The 22,189-nt window shown below is 40.6% G+C and overlaps 1 protein-coding gene across 1 annotated transcript in view; it reads left to right on the top strand.

The window, feature by feature from the left end:
• Positions 1–22,189, top strand: part of Styx (serine/threonine/tyrosine interacting protein) — a 46,686-nt gene that overhangs the window by 2,021 nt on the left and 22,476 nt on the right. The window contains exons 2-6 of the mRNA XM_013012304.1: positions 3,489–3,521; positions 6,413–6,466; positions 8,838–8,935; positions 15,977–16,037; positions 16,504–16,540. Of these exons, the coding sequence (XP_012867758.1) occupies positions 3,489–3,521; positions 6,413–6,466; positions 8,838–8,935; positions 15,977–16,037; positions 16,504–16,540 (283 nt within the window). The remainder of the gene's footprint in view (positions 1–3,488; positions 3,522–6,412; positions 6,467–8,837; positions 8,936–15,976; positions 16,038–16,503; positions 16,541–22,189) is intronic.

The raw sequence follows: 22,189 nt of genomic DNA, 5'->3' as shown, positions 1-22,189 counted from the left end.
CTTGCCTATGCTAGTCAAGTGCTCTCCCACTGAGCTATATCCTAGCCCTTGGTTTTTTTTGAGACAGTCTTCCTGTGTAGCTCAAACTGGCTAAGTTTAAACAAATTAGTTTTTTGTTTTTCTTTGTTTTGTGCTGGTCCTGGGACTTGAACTCAAGGTCTGGGTGCGCCTTGAGCTTTTTGCCAGAGGTTAGCACTCTACCACTCAAGCCATAGGTCCACCACTTCAGCTTTTTAATTGGGATTAAGAGTCTCACAGACTTTGTTACCCTGGCTGGCTTGGAAGCAAAATCCTCAGATCTCAGCCTAGTATCCAAGATTACAGGCATGAGCCACTGGTGCCTGGCTTAAACAACTCAGTTTTATGTTTAGGTTATCGTTATAAATCTCAGACTTTTCTGCTCTACCTGCTCTGGAACTGCAGTTCTGTCTCATCCTCCCACATGGCCTGGGATAACAAGTTGTACCACCATGGAGTCCAGCAGTTGAGAAAGGGTTTCAAGTGTGTGCCTCAGATGGCCTTGAACCACTATATTAGCCTCCCAAATAGCAAGGATTATGAGAAAAGCTGTCTTGTCTACCAAAATACATTGCTTGAATGTTCCAGCAAGTAAAAAGAGGAAAAGAGGAACTGCTTTGGGAGCAATCTACCTGCTCTGTGCTGTGCTTCCCATACTTTTGGCTAGTGGCATACCTATCTGCAGAAGTAAATTTTGCCTTATTGAGACAATTCTTTGTTTTCCTGTTGGTTCTTGGAGTGTATATTTATAACAAGCTGACAAGTTAGTCTTCACACCTATGATAGGAATTACCTCCCCTCTTCTAGCTGTTTGATTTATATTATTGCTTTTTAAAATATTCTACAGTAGAATCACCCAAGGAGTTTTTTAAAAATACACATGATTAGGATCTAAACAACACTGATTCTGACTTTATTGGTCAGGGCTGGATCCAGATAGTACTACTGTGCAGCTAGTTTTCAAGCACTGATGTAGAATCCTCTTCTGCAGACCTTAGTCTCCCTGCAGACTTAACGATTTTTTTTTTTTTTTTTTGTCGGTTGTGGGGCTTGAACTCTGGGCCTGGGCACTGTCCCTGCACTCTTCAGATCAAGGCAAGCACTCTACAAGCCACAGCACCACTTCCAGCTTTTGCTGCTTATGTGGTACTGAGGAATCGAACCCAGGTCCTCATGCATGCAAGGCAAGCACTCTACCACTGAGCCACCTTCCCAGCCCATGTGTTTTTTTTTTTTTTTTGGTCAGTCGTTGGACTTCAACTCTGGGCCTGGGCGCTGTTCCTCAGCTCTTCAGCTAGTACTCTACCACTTGAGCCCCAGTGCCATTTCAGGTTTTCTGGTGGTTTATTGGAGATAAGAGTCTCATGGACTTTGCTGCCCGGGCTGGCTTTGAACCGTGATCCTCAGATCTCAGCCTCCTGAGTAGCTTGGATTACAGGCGTGAGCTACCGACGCCCAGCTCACGTGATTTTTTTAAATAGAGAAGTTTCAAAACTTGCTTAAAAGGCTAAAACTAAACTTATGATTTTCATATTTATGTGCATGTGATTGTGACTAAGTAAATCTAAGAGATACATTCTAATCCAAAAAGGATTACATTCTCTAAATATACCTTTTAGGAGCTACATGGACAGAATAAGAATGTAATGAGAAGCTAGGTGTGATGGCACACAGGTTTAATCTCAGCACTCTGGAGGCTAAGACAAGAGGATCAAGAGTTCAAGGTTAGCCTAGGCTACATACCTAGATGCTGATTTAAGCATGACAGGCTGAGCTGGGAATATAGAATAGTAGAAACGCTTGCCAAGCATGCTTGAAACCCTTGGTCCAGTCTTCAGCATTGTAGGGGGAAAAGGTATGATATAGATAAGATTTAATTATTAGAGACATACTCAAAGAGATGGGTGTCTGTAGAGCAAGAATTATAAGCAGGAATAATGCTTAAAATCTTGATCTGATATGGTAATGGTGTTACCATATGCACACAACTCAGGTTTCAAGGTTCATTCTATAAACCAAGACCGTAATCAAGGTGTCATAGTCCATTTTTGTTGCCAGTAATATAAAATGGCACAGATTGGATAAGTTGCTTTAAAAAAGAAAAAAACAACAGGGGCTGGGAAGGTAGCTCAGTGGTAGAGTGCTTGCCTTGCACGAATGAGGCCCTGGGTTTGATTCCTCAGCACCAATAAGCAGAAAAAGCTGAAAGTGGCACTGTGGTTCAAGTGGTAGACTGCTAGCCTTGAGCTGAATTGCTGAGGGACAGGGTCCAGGCCCAGAGTTCAGGCCCCATGACTGAATTTAAAAAAAAAAAAAGAGGTTTATTTTTGCTCAAGATATTCTAGGTGCAAGATCAGAGGTCTGCATCTAGTGCTTCTCACTGGCAGAGGCAGGGTATCATGTGGCAGGAGGCGAGAAACGGAATGTTTGTGTGTGTATGTCTGTCTGTCTTTTGGTCTCTCTCTCCAAGATTCAATCATGGGGACTTACTGTCATGATCTTATCTAATCCTAAGCATATTAATAAAAGCTCACCTCTAAACATCATAGTTAGATTAAGTTTTGCCCTTTTAATACCTAATAATAGGGATAAACTTGGACATGACCTTTGGACACACACCCAGATCATTTCCAAACAATAAGCACAGCGTTGGGGCAACAAAGATGGTCTCTGAAACCAGATCTGATTATGGCACAGGAGGAGTTTAAGTGAAATTTTTTCTGAGAGAAAGCTTTTTAGGTTCCAAAGGATCTATACCTAATAACACCAAAGCCTGATAGCTTATCAGATAAGGCTGTGCCTATTGGTTTTGTGAATAGGAATAATACTTAATTTTCTCCTATTATGCAACTGGCTTTCTTAAAATATTTTTGTATAAATACAAAGCTCACATTCTGTTGCCTACAGTCTATGTCTGGGAAATTTGAAATTTCTTTGGAGTCTTTCAGGTTTTGCTTTAAAATTTGTATTTTAATCCTATATGTTCATGTTTTCTGTGATATAAAAGTAGTTTGGCCTGGTGCCTGTGGCTCACATATATAAATTCTTACTAAGGAAGCTGAGATCTGATGACCAAAGCTCCAAGCCAGCTCAGTGGCTAAAACACTGAGACTTCATACCTCCAGTTAATCGTGGAGAAGCCATTCTCTATTCAACCCGGCAGTTGACTAACAATAATCTTATTTCTGTCAACTTAGGCTGTTTTTACAGGGTTTTAAAAAAAATGTATATCGAAAATTAATCCCAGGACTTCATACCATGGTAGACAAGCTATACTCTAGCTAGCTAAAGTGCTCTTATACTGTAATTTTTTTTTTCTGCTGATTTACCTCAGTGCTACAACACTTGCTTGGTTTCAACTCCCAGCAAAGCAAAAATAAAAGAGTAATATAAGTATTTTTAATCTACACGTTTGACTGTCATATCTTTGTGACATTTTTAATGTTTTTTTCTTTTATTTTCACTTTAAGGAGTGGTCGTACCCTATGAGAAGAGAGATGCAGGTATGACAAACTTTTATTTATTTATGCCAACCTATATTATAAATAACTTAAGCTAATTTTACAGAGCATTTGAAATCTGTTGATTCATGATGTATTCACTATTTTATAAGTTAACTGTTTTAATTATTTAAGGTTTATATTAGATCTTGGAAAGACAATGATTAAGCCAGATACTGTTGGCTCATGCTTAAAATAATAGCCACTCAAGTGGCTAAGATCTAGAAGAATGAGGTTTTGGGCCAGCCTTGGCAGAAAAGCTCATGAGATTCCATCTCAAAAAATAATGAACAAAAAGCAGCACTGGGGAGGTGTGGTGCTCCACCTAGTTGAGAGTGCCAACCAAGTATGTGAGCCAAGGGATTCCAGGCCCTAGCTTCAAATCTGGTACCCAAATAAAAAGCCCACCAAGAATTGCAGATATGTTTATGTAATTTGAACATTATGTGATAAAAATACTACCTAGTAGATGCTTCATAAATATGTTAATTTTCATGTGTCAATTAAATTTTTTCTCATTTGAGAAATGAATTGTTTCCTTTTATTAGATTTAGAAATAATATGTGTAAGCCGGGTGCTGGTGGCTCACACCTGTAATCCTAGCTACTCAGGAGGCTGAGATCTGAGGATCGTGGTTCAAAGCCAGCCCGGGCAGGAAAGACCGTGAGACTCCTATCTCCAATAAACCACCAGAAAACCGGAAGTGGCGCTGTAGCTCAAGTGGTAGAGCGCTCGCCTTGAGCTGAAGAGCTGAGGGACAGCGCCCAGGCCCAGAGTTCAAGCCCCATGACCGACAAAAAAAAAAAAAGAAAGAAATAATATGTGTAGTTAATGAGTCATGTTTTCCTTTTTTGAAAAATGGAATTCCTATTCCTTTTCTGTTTCTCTTCCCCTTCTACCACTTGAGCCACACCTCCACTTCTGACGTTTTGCTGGTTAATTGGAGATTAGATAGTCTTAATGGACTTTTTTGTCCAAGTTAGTTCTGAACCAAAATTGTCAGATCTGAGTCTCCTGAGTAGTTAGGATTACAGGTATGAGCCACCAACACCCAGCTTATTCCTTTTCTTTTGCATTTCTTTCTTTGTGGTAATGAGATTTAAACTCAGTTGGTGCTCTACCACTGAATCATGCCTCTAGCCCTTTTATGCACTAGCTATTTTTGAGATTGGGTTCTGCTCAGGCATGTGCCTAGACTATGATCTGTCTATTTATACTTTGCATGAAGCTGGGAAGACAGATTCACGCCACCATATCCAGGTATTAGTCAAAAAGGATTATCTGAAAATTGTTTTTTGCCCAGGCTGGACTTGAACCATAATCCCCCCTATCTCAGTCTCCCAAATAGGCATAAGCTACCGACACCGGTCTTTTACTGTTCTTACTGTTTGTAGTAACTCTGCTAGCCTTTGGATTAAGTGATTTCTCATTTCTAGGACTTTTTAACTTAAAGTTTTGCTAACTTTTGTGTTCATAAAAATTCACATTTTAGGGCTGGGAAGGTGGCTCAGTGGTAGAGCACTTGCCTTGCATGCTCGAGGCCCTGGGTTCGATTCCTCAGCACCACATAAGCAGAAAAAGCCGGAAGTGGCGCTGTGGCTCAAGTGGTAGAGCGCTAGCCTTGAGCTGAAGAGCTAAGGGACAGCGCCCAGGCCCAGAGTTCAGGCCCCACAACCAGCAAAAAAAAAAAAAAAAAAAATTCACACTTTAAAATATGAGTACATAAGAGGTATTATTTGGTGCTATGGAAAATGTAAAGATGACTAAAAGGTAATTACTGCCCTAAATGAAACTCATGTCAAAGTAATCCAGTACACAAATAATTTTATCATTATGCTATAGATAATATTTCTAATCATGTTGTATCTGGCTTTGGTGGGGCTGTTGTTTTATGGCCTCAAGATGTATCAAATTTTGTACTGCCTCAGATTCCCAAGTCTTGGAATTATAACTGTGTACAACCACATCTAGATCTGTGCTGCTTCTAAGGTTCTGTGTAATCCAAAGGGAAGGTTTTTTGTTGTTGTTTTGTTTTGTTTTTTTAATGACTGCTTTATTTTTTGTTTTTGTTTTTGTTTTGATCTGTAGTGGGGCTTGAACTCTGTGGGCTTGGGTGCTGTCTCTGCGCTCTTCAGCTTTCAGGCCAGTGCTCTACCACAGGAGCTACAAGCACCACTTCCAGTTTTTGAGTGGTTTATTGGAGATAAGAGTCTCATGGACTTTCCTGCCTGAGCTGGCTTTGAACCTGGCTTTGAACCAAGATCCTCAGATCTTAGCCTCCTGAGTAGCTAGGATTACAGGCGTGAGCCACCGGGCGCCCAGCTGACTGCTTTATTTTTAGACTGTAGCACACAAAGAAGTAAAGTTAGATCTTACTAATCAAAAAGTAAAAAAAAGTACTAAATCTATCGATTGCTTATAAAAGACTAGAAATTCACATATATGATTCTTTAGAACTGTATTTAAATTTGGAATAGCTCATTTGATATTATAAGGCATACTTAACATTTCTCTTTCCAATCATTGCTCATTGTTGCTAGAATAAATGTTCTTTAACAAACTTTTCAGCAAACTGTGACAGTTAGGAAAAAAAATCTCATAAAGCTGGGCGCAGGTGGCTCACGCCTGTAATCCTATTCAGGAGGCTGAGATCTGAGAATCACGGTTCAAAGCCAGCCAGGGCAGGAAACTCCATGAGACTCTTATCTCTAAACTCACCAGAAAACCAGAAGTGGCACTGTAACTCAAGTGGTAGAGCACTAGCCTTTAGCTGAAGAGCTGAGGGACAGTGCTCAGGCCCAGAGTTCAAGCCCCATGACTGATAAAAACAAAAAAAATCTTATGAATCTAGTATATAGTATATATTTGGTCTATTTTTTTTTTCTCTTCCCTAGGAAATTTTACCTGGACTGTTCTTAGGGCCATATTCTTCTGCTATGAAGAGCAAGGTATGAAATTTAGGTTACGGTCTTGAGAGTTTTTCCCCCCCTAATTTATTGTTTTAGTAATGATATGCAACAGGGGTTACCTGTGAACAGTTTTTCTCTAGTAAGTTTTTTAGTAGAGTTTTATTCTAGGTTGCACTCACACTGATTGGTTGGATTCAGACTATTGTTATTCCATAGGTCCTGTCTCTTCCAGTGTTATGTATATTTTGTATAAATGTATGTATATATGTATGTACTAGGATTTTGAACTTAGAGCCTTGCACTAGCTAGCCTGGCACTATGCCACTTGAGCTACATCCTAGTTCTTTTTTTTTTTTTTTCTTATTTTTCAAATATGGTCTTTTTTTTTTTTCTGGGCTGACCTGGATGGCAGTACTCCTATTTATACATCCCACATATTTGAGATGACTGGCCCGTGTCACGCTGTATTTTATTGGTTGAGATATAGGGTCTTTTGAATATTTTGCCAGCTGTTGCTTTGACGTACAATCCTCCCAATCTCAGCATTCCAAGTAAACCAACTAATTTATTTTGAAGTACTAAGGTTTAAATTTGGCTTAGTGCCATGTTCCTTGTCCTTATTTGTTTTAGTTAAATTTCACTTTTTGAGCAACCATCCTTGGGCACACCAAAAATCTTCTTGCATAGCTGGAATTACAGGCTGTACTTTCAGAAACAGAGTATTTGTTCAGTCAGCCGGTGGCCTCACTAGTCTGATTTCATTAGAGAAATCTTCTTGATCGCTGCCTTATGAGTGGCTGAAAGAAAAGGCATGAGCCACAGCAATCAATTTTCTTTCCCAATTTTGCTAGACCAGTACTCAAGTGTTTTACCAAAGATCGTAAATGAGTTTTTATAATTTATTTTTTCTCAGGAAACTTATGTATTAGAAAGATTTGTTAATAAATGATTGTTAATTCTCTTAAGACTATTAATCATCCATAAGTATTAGGAATCCATTCTGAACAATATGAGATGGAGATAAATCCCAAAATAAGGTTAACTAAAAGTCAGTATTTTACTTAACCTTCTCTTTCAGGGATAAGAGTATGTATGTCTTTTAATGGAAAATGATTCATCTTATTTCTGTTTTTCCAAACTTGAAGTCTAAGTGTTCCCCATTGGAAAGTATTATATGCTATGTACATTCCATGTAGTCAAACCATAATAAACTTCTTTTAAATTATACTACCAAGGGCTGGGAAGGTGGCTCGGTGGTAGAGCGCTTGCCTTGCATGCATGAGGCCCTGGGTTCGATTCCTCAGCACCACATAACCAAAAAGAAAAAAGCCGGAAGTGGCACCGTGGTTCAAGTGGTAGAGCGCTAGCCTTGAGCTGAAGGGCTGAGGGACAGTGCCCAGGCCCAGAGTTCAGGCCCCACGACTGGACTAAAAATAAAAATAAAAGTAAATTATACCACCAAAATTAAAAAGATCTCATTACAATGTATACTGTCACCACCACTTAATAGGTAGTCTTTTCTCATTTTTCATGACAAAATTGAGCCTCAGGGCTTAGGTCATTAATAGAGCTGGGATATCTAGCTCAGGCTATCATGGTACTAACCCCAAACTTTTTTTTTTTTTTTTTTTTGGTACTGGCCAGGGGCTTGGTGCTGGCCTTGGGGCTTGAACTCAGGGCCTGGACACTGTCCCTGAACTTTTTGCTCAAAACTACCACTTTACCAATGTGAGCTCCACTTTTAACTTATTTGGTAGTTAATTGGAGATAAGAGTCTCATGGACTTTCTTGCCTAGGCTGACTTCAAACTGCGATTCTCAGATCTTAGCTTCCTAAATAGCTAGGATTACAGGTGTTAGCCACTGGTGCCTGGCAACCCAGGCTTTTAGCCACTACTACATATTGCTACTTTCCAGGTACATTCTCTTAAAGTCTCATCAAGCTCTAGAATTACAGATTTTAAAATATCTGGGTTGCCGGGCCCAGTGGCTCACGCCTGTAATCCTAGCTACTCAGGATAATGAGATCTGAGAATGGAGGTTCAAAGCCAGCCCGGGCAGGAGAGTCCATGAGACTCTTACCTCCAGTAAACCACTAGAAAACCGGAAGTGGCACTGTGGCTCAAGTGGTAGAGCACTCGCCTTGAGCTGAAGAGCGAAAGAACAGTGCCCAGGCCCAGAGTTCAAGCCCCATAACCAGCAGTAAAAAAAAAAAATCTGGGTTAGCCTTTAGAATACATTTAATGCTTTCATCTCAAATCTTGCTGATTAGGAAGTTTACCTTGAAATTAGTTTTAATCCTCTGTACTTAAGGCTCAGATGAATCCTGTGTATTGCAGGCAGCTATGTTATAGTAAGATGTTTTGTATTTCAAACTGCTTCTCTTCCCTATCCTTCCTGTTTTTTTACAGTTACCTATACTACAGAAACATGGAATAACCCATATAATTTGCATTCGACAAAATATTGAAGCAAACTTTATTAAACCAAACTTTCAACAGTTATTTAGGTAAGAATTTTTTATATGGTTTATAAAAATCTTAAGGATAGAAAATATATAATGTAGTTTTTATTGTTTGGCTTTTTTCTTTGTTTTGAGGTACAGGGGATCAAACCCAGGGCCCCATGCATGTTAGTACAAGTTGAACTTTGGTGGCGCTATAATACATTTATATTTTAAGTTTATACAATTGGAATTTTTTCTGTACATACCTATTTTGTAAGGATGGGTCATATAGTACAAAATTTTATTTAAAATAAAATCTATTTTAAAATATTTAAATAATGCTCATGATGCAAATTCCTTGTTTGTTGTGTGTTTGTTTTTGGTACTGAGAATCAAACCCAGGACATTGCACTTGCTAGGCAAGCACTTTGCCACTGAGCTACACATAATGTAAATTTCTAGAGGGTAAAAAGAGTATATACTAAGAAGGAAAAGGGAAGAAAGGGAATAAGCCACTTGGCTACAGCTCAGTTTCTGAGTATCTACCATAAGACAAAGGAAAGGCACAGAAGCCAGCAAGCAGGCTGGCTAGGGTTAGCTTAAGTCCCTACCCAAGGAAAGGGTGCAGAAGTAAGTGAACCAGCTTGCTAAAGCTGTAAACCCATCGCCCTATTCTGCATTGAACATGTACACACAAGTAACAATTTCTCACCCTTCAGTCTCCTAATAATGCATTAATTAAATTGGAAGCCAAAGTAGAAAAGAGAAAAAACTCTGAACATCCAGTTACTATTGGCTTCTCCAAGGAGGGCAAAGCACAGAGGTCCCAGATACACTCCTCCCCCAAGCTATCTTATAGTCCTGGAACTGCCCTACTTAACCCAAGCAGACTAGCCTAGTGCCTTAGGATTGGTACTGTTTCACCTAGCAGCTGCCCCTGAGCCAGAGCCTAAACTAAACCAAGCAAGTCCCACCACACCAAAGCTGCAGCTGGGCAGTCCATGGCTCTGAGGGGATGTGTGAGTAAACACAAGACCAGACTGTAACCTCTGTATCGTCAATTAAAGTTAAAACATTAAGTACAGAGAATAAGTAGGTAATGTGAGAAGCTGCAAGGGAGACACACAAGGTTACCTATAAAGACAAGATCAAAAACATCTGATTTCTCAACAAAAACCTTGAAAGCAAAGGAGGTATAGAGTGATGCATTTCAAATGCCAAAGAAAAAAAGAAATAATTGCCAAGCTATATTACTATGCCTAGCAAAGCTATCATTATAAATGGAGAAGAAAATAAGAACCTTCCATGATAAGCAAAACTACAGTGATTGGTGACTATTAAACCAGCATTGCAGAAGAGAGTCATCAAGGAATCTTACACAGAGAAGAGGAGAAAAATTTAACCATAATATAGGAAAAAGTGAATCTCACTAGAGGACTAAACAAATGAGGAGTAGGGAAGAATCAAATACTACCAAACAACAAAAAGTCATAATTACTACATACCTTTCAATATTAACGTTGAATGTTTATACATTTATATATACCTGTACTATTTAATACGTAGTATATATGTACATATTGTATGTATAAGTATATATACATGTATACATGTATCTTCATGTCCATGAATGTCTTTTAGATCTAGCTCCCACATATTAGTGAAAATGCCTTGATTTTTGTACTTCATTTGCTTCTTAGTATGATGCTGTGTACTAACACCCATTTTCCTGCAGATGATATGAGTTCATTTTCCTTTATGCCTGTGTATTAGTCCGGTGAAAGGTAGAGAGAGAGAGACAGCACGAGCGAGTGCACGTGTACACAGCATCTTTAAGGAAATGGATAAAAATTGAAATGATTTTCTCTAGTCAGGAATGAACCAAAGACCTCCCCCATTCTTCCCTCTCTTCCTTTGTCATACTAGAATTCCTACCTAGTAATAACATAAAGAGATAGAAATAAAAGGGGATTCATAAAGAAAGGGTGAAGGCAAATTATTCTTGTTTTCAGATGATATGATCCTTGATCTTATATTTACAAGACCCTCAAGATTCAACAACAACAACAAAAACTCTCCTAGATCAGATAAACACTTTCAACAGCATAAGATACAAAATCAGCATACACGTGAGCCAGACACCAGTGGCTCATGCCTGTAATTCTAGCTACTTAAGCGTTTAAGATCTGAAGATTGAGGTTAGAAGCCTTCTGGGCAAGAAAGTCTATGAGACACATCTCCAATTTAGGACCAAAAAGCCAGAATTTAAGCTATTGCTCAAATGGTAGAGCATTAGCCTTGGGCAAAAAAGCTCAGAGATGAAGACTATAAAACCTTGAAAGAAATTGAAGACACCAGAAGTTGAAAAAGACCTCTTGTGTATGAACTGTCAGAACTAATCTCATGAAAATGGTTATACTACCAAAAAACAGCCTTCAGATTGAATGTAATACCCATCAAAATCATAGTGTTAAAAAAATCCTAAAATGTCATGGAGGCATAAAAAACCACGAATAGCAAAAGTAATCCTGGTGCAAAAAGAGCTGGAGAAACCACCAGAATTATAGTACTGTACTTCAAATTACACTGTTGAGCCACAGTGACAACAGGATGACAGTGGCACAGGAACAGACAAAATGAAAAATGAGCCAGAAGAAAAATCCCAGAAATGAAACTGCATAGCTGCAACTACCTGATAGTAGACAAAGGAGCCAAAAACTAGAAAAAAGACAACCTATTCAATGACAAGTGCAAGAAGCCTGGAACTGCAGCCTTACCTTTCACCTTGTAAAACTTCAACTCCATGTGGATAAAGATCATAATCTAAGATCTAAAAGACATATGGGAAGTCTAAGCAAAAACTTTTAAAGACATAGGTATGGATAATTTTTATTTATTTTTTGGTCGATCGTGGGGCCTGAACTGTGGGCCTGGGTGCTGTCCTTCACCTCTTCAGCTCAATGCTAGCGCTCTACCATTTGAGCCACAGTGCCACTTCCGTTTTTGTTTTTTTTTTTTCTCCTGCTTATGTGGTGCTGAGAATCAAACCCAGGGCCTTATGCATGTGAGGCAAGCGCTACCACTGAGCTACCTTCCCAGCCCTGGGTAGTTATTTTTTGAATGGGACTCCCTTTGCCTAGGAAATAAGGGCAAGAACTCACAAGTGGATTAAATTTAAAAGTTTATGCACATCAAAAGAAACAATTACCAGAATCAAGAAATAACCCATAAAACAGCAGAAAGTCTTTGACACTATTCAACAGATAAGGGATTATACACAGCCCCCAAAATTAAACAGCAGAACAAATAATCTGATTAATAAATGGGCAAATAATTGAACAAATGCTCTCAGAAGAAATACCAAGGCTAATGCATGAGGAACTGTTTTGACATCTCTAGTTACAATGTAAATGCAAATCAAGCCATCCCTGAGGTTCTGTCTCACTCCAGTCAGAATGTTAGTCATCAGGAAAAGAAAGAAATGCTAGAGAAAATGGGGATGGCTAGAAAGGTCGAGCGGGGACCCTCACACTCTGGGAATGTAGACTAATGCAACCACCATGGAAATGTAGGTGTTTCCTCAAAAAAAAAAAAAAACACTAAAACTAGGTAGAGAAGTCCATGAGACTTAACTCCAATTAACCACCAAAAGGCTAGAAATGGAGCTGTGGTTCGAGTTGTAAGGTGCCAGTCTTGAGCAAAACAGCTAAGGAACAGTACCCAGGTCCTGAGTTCAAATTATATCATTTGTAGGAAAATAGATGGAACTATAGGTCATATTAAGCTGGATGAGCCAAGCTTAAAAAGCCAAATATCTGATGTTTTCACTCATTTGTGAAACCTAGATCCAAAATGGCAGTGATGGTGATGGTGGGACATGAATATAGGGATTTGGTGGGAGAGTAAGCACAGCATGAGGAAACCTACCTACCACACACTTCACGAAAGGGAGGAGAGAAGGAAGGAATGAAAGTACAATGCAGAGGTGAACTTACCCAAAGTACATTGTATATATGGAATTGTCACAGTGAAACTCTTCCTGTTATTAATGTATGCTGATTCAAAGGTAAAATTGAAAAATAATAGGCATCTACTGTTAATTCATTGAATATCTTGTCAGAGTTCCTATGACGTTTAGAAACATGTTCCTATAGATAAACTTTATTTTATCTTTTAGTAGTTTTACAAAGGAGTTGCCATTCAACAAAGGAGTTTATAAATGCAGTGCCTCTTGATCATGTTACCCTTTCAATAGTCTCCCAACTCACCCCTCCCTTACTTTTCTTAATTTTGTAGGATATATTGAATTTTTTCTTTTTTTTTTTTGCCACTTAACAAACTGGCTTAGTATATGGTGCATCTTGATCTGTCAAGAATTCTTTGTATGTACCACAAAATTAAGAAAAATAAGGGAAGGGAGGGGTTGGATCAAAGGTGGGTGAAAATGTTGAAGGGTTGACACAGACCAACATAAACTTCATTTTTACAATGGCTTTTTTTTTTATTTGTCTGGTCGTGGGGCCTAAATTCTGGGCCTGGGTGCTGTCCCTCAGCTCTTCAGCTCAAGGCTAGCACTCTACCACTTGAACCACAGTGCCACTTCCGGCTTTTTTCCCCTGCTTATGTGATGCTGAGGAATCGAACCCAGGGCCTCATGCATGCAAGGCAAGCGTTCTACCACTGAGCCAACTTCCCAGCCCACAATGGCTTTTTTTTAACCTAATTTTTATTCTTTTGAGAAAACTATGAAGCCATTGTATTAGTAATAAAGTTTATTCACATGTGTGTTTGTGTGTGTGTGTGTGTGTGTGTGTGTTGTAATGATTTCTTTACATGACATTTAATCCATCTGAATATACTGATAGGATAACTTCGTAAAAGTAGAATTGCTGGTTATAAGAACATGAGCATTTTCACTCTCTGTAGTTAATTTTTCAGCCAAAATCTTATGTTTTTGCCCGACCTGCTATCCTAGACTGCTATCCTAGGTGCCTGGAATAACAGGCACTCACCATCATGTCACTTTTATTGATTGAGAGAGATATGGTCTTGTTCCCTTTTTGCCAGGACTGGAACAATGATACTCTTGATTTCTACCATCCAAGTAGCTAGGATTACAGCCTTAAGCCCCTGTACACATCCTTAAGAGGTTTTTGTTGTTGTTTTCTGCCAGAATTGAATTCAAGTCCTTGTGTTTGATCATCCCTGGCACTCTGCCAGGAGCTATACCTCAAGTCTGGCTTTCACTGGTTAATTGGACATAGAATCTCTTGGACTTTTCTGCGTAGGCTGGCTTCAAACAGATCCTCTAGGTCTCAGCTTTTTAAACAGTTAGGATTATAGGAGCCACCACCAGCTTTGCCTCAAGCTTTGATATCATCCAGTGTGTTGTGTCAGTTTACCTTTCCTACTACAAAGCATATGAGAGGGCCTATTCTAGTTTTCTTTCTCTGCAGGACAGAATGACAGTTTAGTTTTCCTTGTCTCACAGAGTAAAAATAGTGTCTTGCATGCGTAGTTTTGACTTTCTCATTTACTTTCTTGTAATGCGGTTGAGCTTCTAATAGTTTTAATAGTCTTTGAAGTTCTTAATTATTTTATTCTTTTTTTTTTTTTTTTTGGGTCCGGTCATGGGGCCTGAACTCTGGGCCAGGGCGCTGTCCCTCAGCTCTTCAGCTCAAGGCTAGCGCTCTACCACTTGAGCCACAGCGCCACTTCCGGCTTTTTTCTTTTTGCTTATATGGTGCTGAGGAATCGAACCCAGAGCCTCTGGCATTCAAGGCATGCGCTCTACCACCGGGCCACCTTCCCAGCCCCCTCTTAATTATTTTAGAAGGCATATATTATATATATTATACAAAGTTAAGTGGGCATATAAACCATCCACTTCTCTTGGGAAGCAGCTACTATTAATGTTTTCTAGAGATATCCTGTATCTACGTCTCTTAATATTAATTGCTCTGCCTTTTTTTTTTTTTTGGTTGGTCGTGGGGCTTGAACTCTGGGCCTGGGCGCTGTCCCTCAGCTCTTCAGCTCAAGGCGAGTGCTCTACCACTTGAGCTACAGCACCACTTCCTGCTTTTTTTTTTTTTAATTCCAGTCCTGGGGCTTGAACTCAGGGCCTGGTCACTGTCCAAAAATACAATGTAACCATGAAAAAGAATGAGAGAATGAGATATATCTATATGTTGATTTGCCATGGTTTCCATGATTATTACATGTATAACTATGTCATCCCTAGGAGTTTACAGTTTTGCTGTTTGTTTTTTGGGACTGGCCTCAAATTTGAGCAATATTCCTGCTTCAGCCTCCAAATTACTCTGGAGAATACTACTAGCATCCTCATGTACTAGCACACTGAACTATACTGGTAGAATTTGTTTTTAATTGAAAAATCTGCTTGTCTTTAGTGTTTAATTTTTAGGCATGCAGTAATGTATACAGACTTGCTACAATATTGGTGTTGGTGGTATCGATAGGGAGGTCTAAGTCGTGTGTGTGTGTGTGTCCTGTATAGATCTATTGAAAGGGGTCACAAGATCACTTAGAGAATAGCCATCTGAACTTACGGAAGTTGCTAGAAACAGAAAAAGAAGACTAAGAATCACAGGCACATTTTTGTCTTTATTTTCTAGGACCTCATGGACAGTTTCTTTATTGCTTATGGTAACCATGTGAATTTTTTTTTTTTCGGGTCCGGTTGTGGGACCTGAAGTCTGGGCCTGGGTGCTGTCCCTCAGCTCTTCAGCTCAAGGCTAGCGCTCTACCACTTGAACCACAGCACCACTTCCGGCTTTTTTCTTTTTGCTTATGTGGCGCTGAGGAATTGAACCCAGGGCCTCATGCATGTAAGGCAGGCGCTCTAGCACCAAGCCACCTTCCCAGCCCCACCATGTGGATTTTTTATACCAAAATATCAAATTTTTATGTGCTGTTTAAGGATTTACTTACTATGCCTTCAAGCAATACAAAATCTGTGACCTAGTTCTTGAAATTTCAGTGTTTGAAAATCATTTTGCATTCTTTTCATGGTTACCAAGAAATATTCAAAGTTAATTCTTCTATGCATAACAGTATGCTTATCATGAATTGTTTCATTTTCAGATATTTAGTCTTGGATATTGCAGATAATCCAGTTGAAAATATAATACGCTTTTTCCCTATGGTAAGTATTGCTATTTTAATATTTAAATTTATTGATAATTTGAATCTTTTAATTGTGGCTGTAAAACATTAATTTTACTTCATTATTGCTGAAAATTGTGGGATGTTTTTTAAAGGAAATGGATTGTTTAGGGAAACTTTAAAATTATTATAGTTCCTATAAGCTTGTACTAGTTATATTTATGGAATTTTGATGTGCTTGAGTTTTTGTTTTATTTTTTTGAGGTAAGTTCTCATTGTGTAGTCCTAGCAGACTTTGAATTTATGATTGTCTTGCCCTGATCCTCCCAGGTCAGCACCTAGGATTATAGGTGTGTGGCTCTATAACAAGCATAATATTGCAGAATCAAGATAAATAATTTTTTATCTAAATTAGTATTAAATTATTTTTCATTAATTTTATTTTACTATGACTTATTTGTGTTAATCTATGTGTATTGTTTTAACACATTGTCTTTGACCTTCAGACTAAAGAATTTATTGATGGGAGCTTACAAAATGGAGGTGAGTTGTGTTTCTTTTTTCTTTTTTTGTTTTTGGTTGGTTGTGGGTCTTGAATTATGGCTTGGGTACTATCCCTGAGCTTTTCTGCTCAAGGCTAGTGCTCTACCATTTTGAGCCACAGTACCACTTCCAGTTTTCTGGTGGATAATTGGAGATAAAAGTCTCATGGACTTTGCTGCCCCGGCTGGCTTTGAACCATGATCTCCAGATCTCAGCCTCCTGAGAAGCTAGGAGTAAAGGTGTGAGCTACCAGTACCTGACTAGTATGTTTTTTATTTAACTAATAGTTAATTTTACGTTTTTATTTTTCTTTATTTTCTTTATATATAAATGGGGTTTTTGTTTGTTTTGTTTGTGCTGGTAATGGGACGGACTTGAACTCAGGGCCTTATATTCTTTCTTGACATTTTTGCTCAAGGCTGGCATTCTACCACTTGAGCCATGCCTCCATTTCTGGCTTTTTACTGGTTAATTGTAGATAAAAGTCTGGACTTTTCTGCTTGGACTAGCTTGTAATCTGGTCTCAGACTCCTAGTAATAACTAGGATTATAAGTATAAGCCACTGTACTGGGCTTTAAATTATTTAGAAATTTTTTAAAAATTTATTGTTACTATAGAGGTGATATACAGAAGGGCTACATTTACATGCATCAGGTAATAACAACATTTCCTTTCACACAGTGTGGTCTGTTTCCTCATTTTCTCCCATTTCCATCTCCACACAAGTTGCATAATTAACTTTCATCAATGTCCAGTGCATTTATTTCCACTGCTGCACTTTTTCATCCCTGTTCCTCGGGTTCTGTGCCCTCCCCCCGGCCCTCCCACAGATATGCACATACATACACTATATGTAAGATAAAGCATATGGAATCATGAGAAAGAAAAAACAAATTGAAGAAAAGTCCCGAGGAGGGGGGACCAAGATGGCGACGAGGCAGTAGGGAAACACCACAGCTCTCCCCAACCAAAAAGAGAGTTCGAGTTCCAATGTTTAATCTCCCCAAGAGACCAACAACAACAAAAAGACGAACACTCAGAAAAACAGGAGGTGGAAAATAACAAAAGAGAGGAAAAGAATTTCAGAACAGAGAAGAGTGAAGACCCCTCCCCCAACTTTTACTGGCCGCGCGGTAGCGCGCCAAGTCGTGGCCAGCCGGCCAGGCGGGGGCTGGCGGGTGCTGCTGGAGCCCCAGAGACACAGGGGGCTGCTTGCAGATCACCCGCACAGAAGCCGCCTGAGGTACTGGTTTGCAGACCAGCTGATCACCACAAACAGAAAAACCCACCAGCCGGGAGTCTGCACGAAGATCCCACCCTCACCCTCGACCCTCACTCTCGACCGGAGTAGAGAGGCTCCATCCCGCCAAAGCCACCTGGCACCGGCAGCATGACAAAGGGAGCTATCTGCAGACCACCCGCGCAGAAGCCGCCTGAGGTACCCGTGTCAGACCCACCAATTGCGAAGACCCGGCGGGAGCCACCGGGGTCCCAGAGGCACAGGGTGCTGCCTGCAGATAACTCGCTCAGAAGCCGCCTGAGGCACTGGTGTCAGACCCCAGACCCACCAATCACGAAGACCCGGCAGGGGCCACCAGAGGCACAGGGGGCTGCCTGCAGATCACCCCGCACAGAAGCCGCCTGAGGCACTGGTGTCAGACCCACTGGTCACGAAGCCCAGCCGGGGTCCCAGAGGCACAGGGGGCTGCGTGCGGATCACCCGCGCAGAAGCCGCCTGAGCGTGGACACTGTGGACCCGACAGCTCCAATAGAGGCAGAGACAGAAAAGAATCACACAGAGCCACCACCGCCCAGCCCAGCCCGCAACCACCCCAACTGAACTCGAATTGCAACAGCAACTGACGACCTACACCACACAGAAACAACTAGCTCCAGGGTGAGTACTCCACAGGGGACAGTGTATCCCTCAAGGGAGACCAGAGCTGGAGGGAATCCCCAGACCCTGACCCAGACTCCCTACCCCAACACCCGGACCACAGGACCCACTAAAACTGGGAACTCTTCGAGAGCTCCACCAGCCTATGGAGCACACTCTGCTGGCCAGGCTAGAGCAAGAGCGCCCCTGGAAGGGAGCTTAAATGCCCAAGCCAGGAACAGCACCCCGGGTCAAGACAACCAACAGTATAACCTAGGTGGTATACACAGCAGCACATGCCAATGAACGCGCTCCAGGTGGGGGCCGGAACCAGACCTGGGGATCCGGCGCCTGAAAGCATGCCTGTGACACCAAAGACCTGGAGGCTCAGGACAAGAGAAGCCCAAACCCCACCAAAACCCCACCCATATACTCTAGGCTGGGAATTGGGCAACACAGGTCGCCAGCACTTGATAGTAAGCAGGAGCTCAGGCTGATAATGCGGCTCAGCAGTACAGTGATAGTCTTGGGTGGATGAGGCCCTGGATCTGATCCCTCAGCATCACAAAAGCAAAAAGGGTCAGAAGTGGTGCTGTGGCTCAAATGGTAGGGTGCCAGCCTTGAGCTGAAGAGCTGAGGGACAGCACCCAAACCTAGAGTTTAGCCCACAACCAGCCCAAAGCAAGCAAACAAAAATACATCAGGAGCCCATAGCAGACTCCAGTATTTGGGAGAGTGCATCCAGAGCATCTGATCTTGCCAAGAGCACCCGTAGGAGCAAACACAAGCAGTCTAGGCTGCTCAACCCTTCCAAAGGCAGGAATTGCCAGCGCTCGACAGCAGAGAGCTGAGAAGCCTTAGTAGGTCAGACCAGCAGCTGGAAGTAGGCTCCCAACAGAACCCAGATCAGCCACAGACTCTCTCTACCAATACAGAATCAGCAACCAAGCAAAGACAGATACAACAAAACAAAATTGCAGATTAGTCTCCTGAACCCCCATGTGAAAATCACAAAGAAAAATTACAAGGTTTACCACCACCCAGGACAGCAAGCTATCCTCAATAGCCAGCAGCCACACAGGGGAGAGCCCCAGTGGGAGCAAAGCAGGAATGGAAGACAAAAGCTACATCCAAGGGTTGCTGGAGGCAGTGACTCAAGAAATAAAGCGAGAAATTGATCAGAAATTGAAAGAGCACAAGGATGAACTATCAAAAGAGATACAGAATATCAAACAAGATGCATGCAAAAATAGAAGCTGCACAAACCTCATTAAGAAGTGAGGTAAATGCCAAATTAGAGGTAATGCATACTGATGTGAGATCGTGAGATCAGTACTTTGAGAACCAACATCGAATCCATAAAGAGATCCATTTCCTCCATGCAAACCACAATAGAAGCCACGGTCAACAGAGTGAATGAAATGAAAGGTAGAGTGTCAGATACAGAAGACAGAATACACCCGCTGGACCAAAAAGTGACAGATATGAAAAAATCACTCAAACCAAAGGGAAATTCAAGAGCAAGCAGATAATTGCCAAGAAATTTAACCTTCGTATAATTGGAGTGGATGAAGGTGAGGAATTTCAGAGCAAGGGAATGCAACACCTATTCAACAAGATAATGGGTGAAAATTTTCCCCACCTCAAAAAAGAACATCTTACCTACATAACAGAAGCCTATAGAACACCCAACAAGCAAGATCCCAGGAGAAACACTTCTAGACACATTACAGTAAAAATGATAGATCTGAATAATAAGGAAACAATCTTGCATGCAGCAAAAATGAAGAAGGAGCTATACTACAACGGGAAAAAAATTAGAATCACTGCAGATCTCTCCACACAAACAATGAACGCAAGAAAGGCCTGGGAAAGCACCATACGAGCCCTGAGAGCCAATAACTGCCAACCCAGACTGATATACCCAAGCAAAGCTAGCATTCACATTCGATGGAGAACTGAAAACTTTTAATAGCAAAGAAAAACTAAATGAATACATAAACATTAAGCCAGCATTGCAAAGAATTCTAAGAGGGGGGACACAACCTGAAGAAAGCAACCAGGAACTAGGTCCTGCCCCAGACAGGCATTACTCAAAGTCTAACTGAGCAAGCACAGGAGGAAAGGAAAGAAGAAAAACTTAGGAAAACGGAATGGCAGGGACAACAATGCATCTCTCTACTCTCTCTTAATATTAATGGGCTTAATTCGCCAATTAAAACTAACTGAGGACTGGATCAGAAAACAAGACCCATCCATCTGTTGCCTTCAGGAGACCCACCTCAGCCAAACATACAAAGAAACTCAGAGTGAAGGGTTGGAAAAGGATCTACCAATTAAATGCCCCCAGTAAGAAAGCAGGTGTACGGCTGGGTAGGTAGCTCAGCGGTAGAGTGCATGCCTTGTAAGCATGAGGCCCTGGGTTTGATTCCTCAGCACCACATAAACAGAAAAAGCCAGAAGTGGCGCTGTGGCTTCAGTAGTAGAGCACTAGTCTTGAGCTGAAGAGCTGAGGGACAGCGCCTAGACCCAGAGTGCAGGCCCCATGACTGGCAAAAAAAAAAAAGCAGGTGTAGCTATCCTGATGCCTGACAAAATAAACTTTTCATTAAAATCAGTACAGAAAGACAAGGACAGACACTACATATTAATACAGGGAACAATCCAAGAGGAGGATATTACCATCATCAACTTATATGCCCCAAATATTGGTGCACCCAGATATGTTAAACAAACGCTCTCAAACTTACAGAATAAAATAGATCCCAATACGATAATACTAGGAGACTTTAACATACCACTCTCACCAAAGGACAGGTCTATCAACCAGAGGATTGGCAAAGAAGCTACCGAATTAAGTGAGGCCATACTTCAAGTGGAATTAACTGATATCTACCAAGTATTTCACCCTAAAACAACACAGTACACATTCTTCTCAGCAGCTCATGGAACTTTCTCCAAAATAGACCATATCATAGTTCATGCAAGGAACTTAAGCAAGTACAAAGGGATCGACATAATCCCCTGTATCCTATCTGACCACAGTGGAATCAATCTAGTTCTCAATAACAAAGCATACTGCAGAAATTTCTCTAATACATGGAAATTGAACAGCACACTCCTTAGCAATGCCTGGGTAATGGAAGAGATCAGAGAAGAAATAAAACATTTCCTACAACTCAATGAAAATGAAAACACCTCACAAACTTGTGGGACATAGCAAAAGCAGTCCTGAGGGGAAAATTTATCGCCCTCAGTGCCCACATCAAGAGAATGGAGACAGACCAAGTAAATAATCTCATGTTGCAATTAAAACAGCTAGAAAAACAAGAAAAAATGGAACCTAAAGTTACTGGACGAAGCCAGATAACCAAATTAAGAGCAGAGATTAACCAATTAGAAGATCAGAAAATTATAACCAAAATAAACCAAACAAAAAGCTGGTTCTTTGAAAAAATAAAATTGATGGCCCGTTGGCAAGATTAATTTAAAAAAAGAAGAGAGGAAACCCCTATTAACAGGATTAGGGATGCCACAGGAAAAATCACAACACATACCCAAGGTATCCAAACGGACTACTTTCAAATGTTATACTCTCTAAAGGAAGAAAATCTGGCAGAAATGGATGCATTTCTAGAGAAATACAAGTTGCCCAAACTGAGCAAAGAAGAAATAAACCAATTAAATAAGCCAATATCCTACAACGAGATACAGGAAGCTATCAAAAGTCTTCCAACAAAAAAAAGCCCAGGACCAGATGGATTCACAGCAG

The sequence above is a fragment of the Dipodomys ordii genome, unplaced genomic scaffold (genome assembly GCF_000151885.1).
Source record: "Dipodomys ordii isolate 6190 unplaced genomic scaffold, Dord_2.0 Scaffold16, whole genome shotgun sequence".
Taxonomy (NCBI): Eukaryota; Metazoa; Chordata; class Mammalia; order Rodentia; family Heteromyidae; genus Dipodomys; species Dipodomys ordii.
Note: the sequence above shows the minus strand (reverse complement) of the source record. Positions and strands in the feature narration are given on the sequence as shown.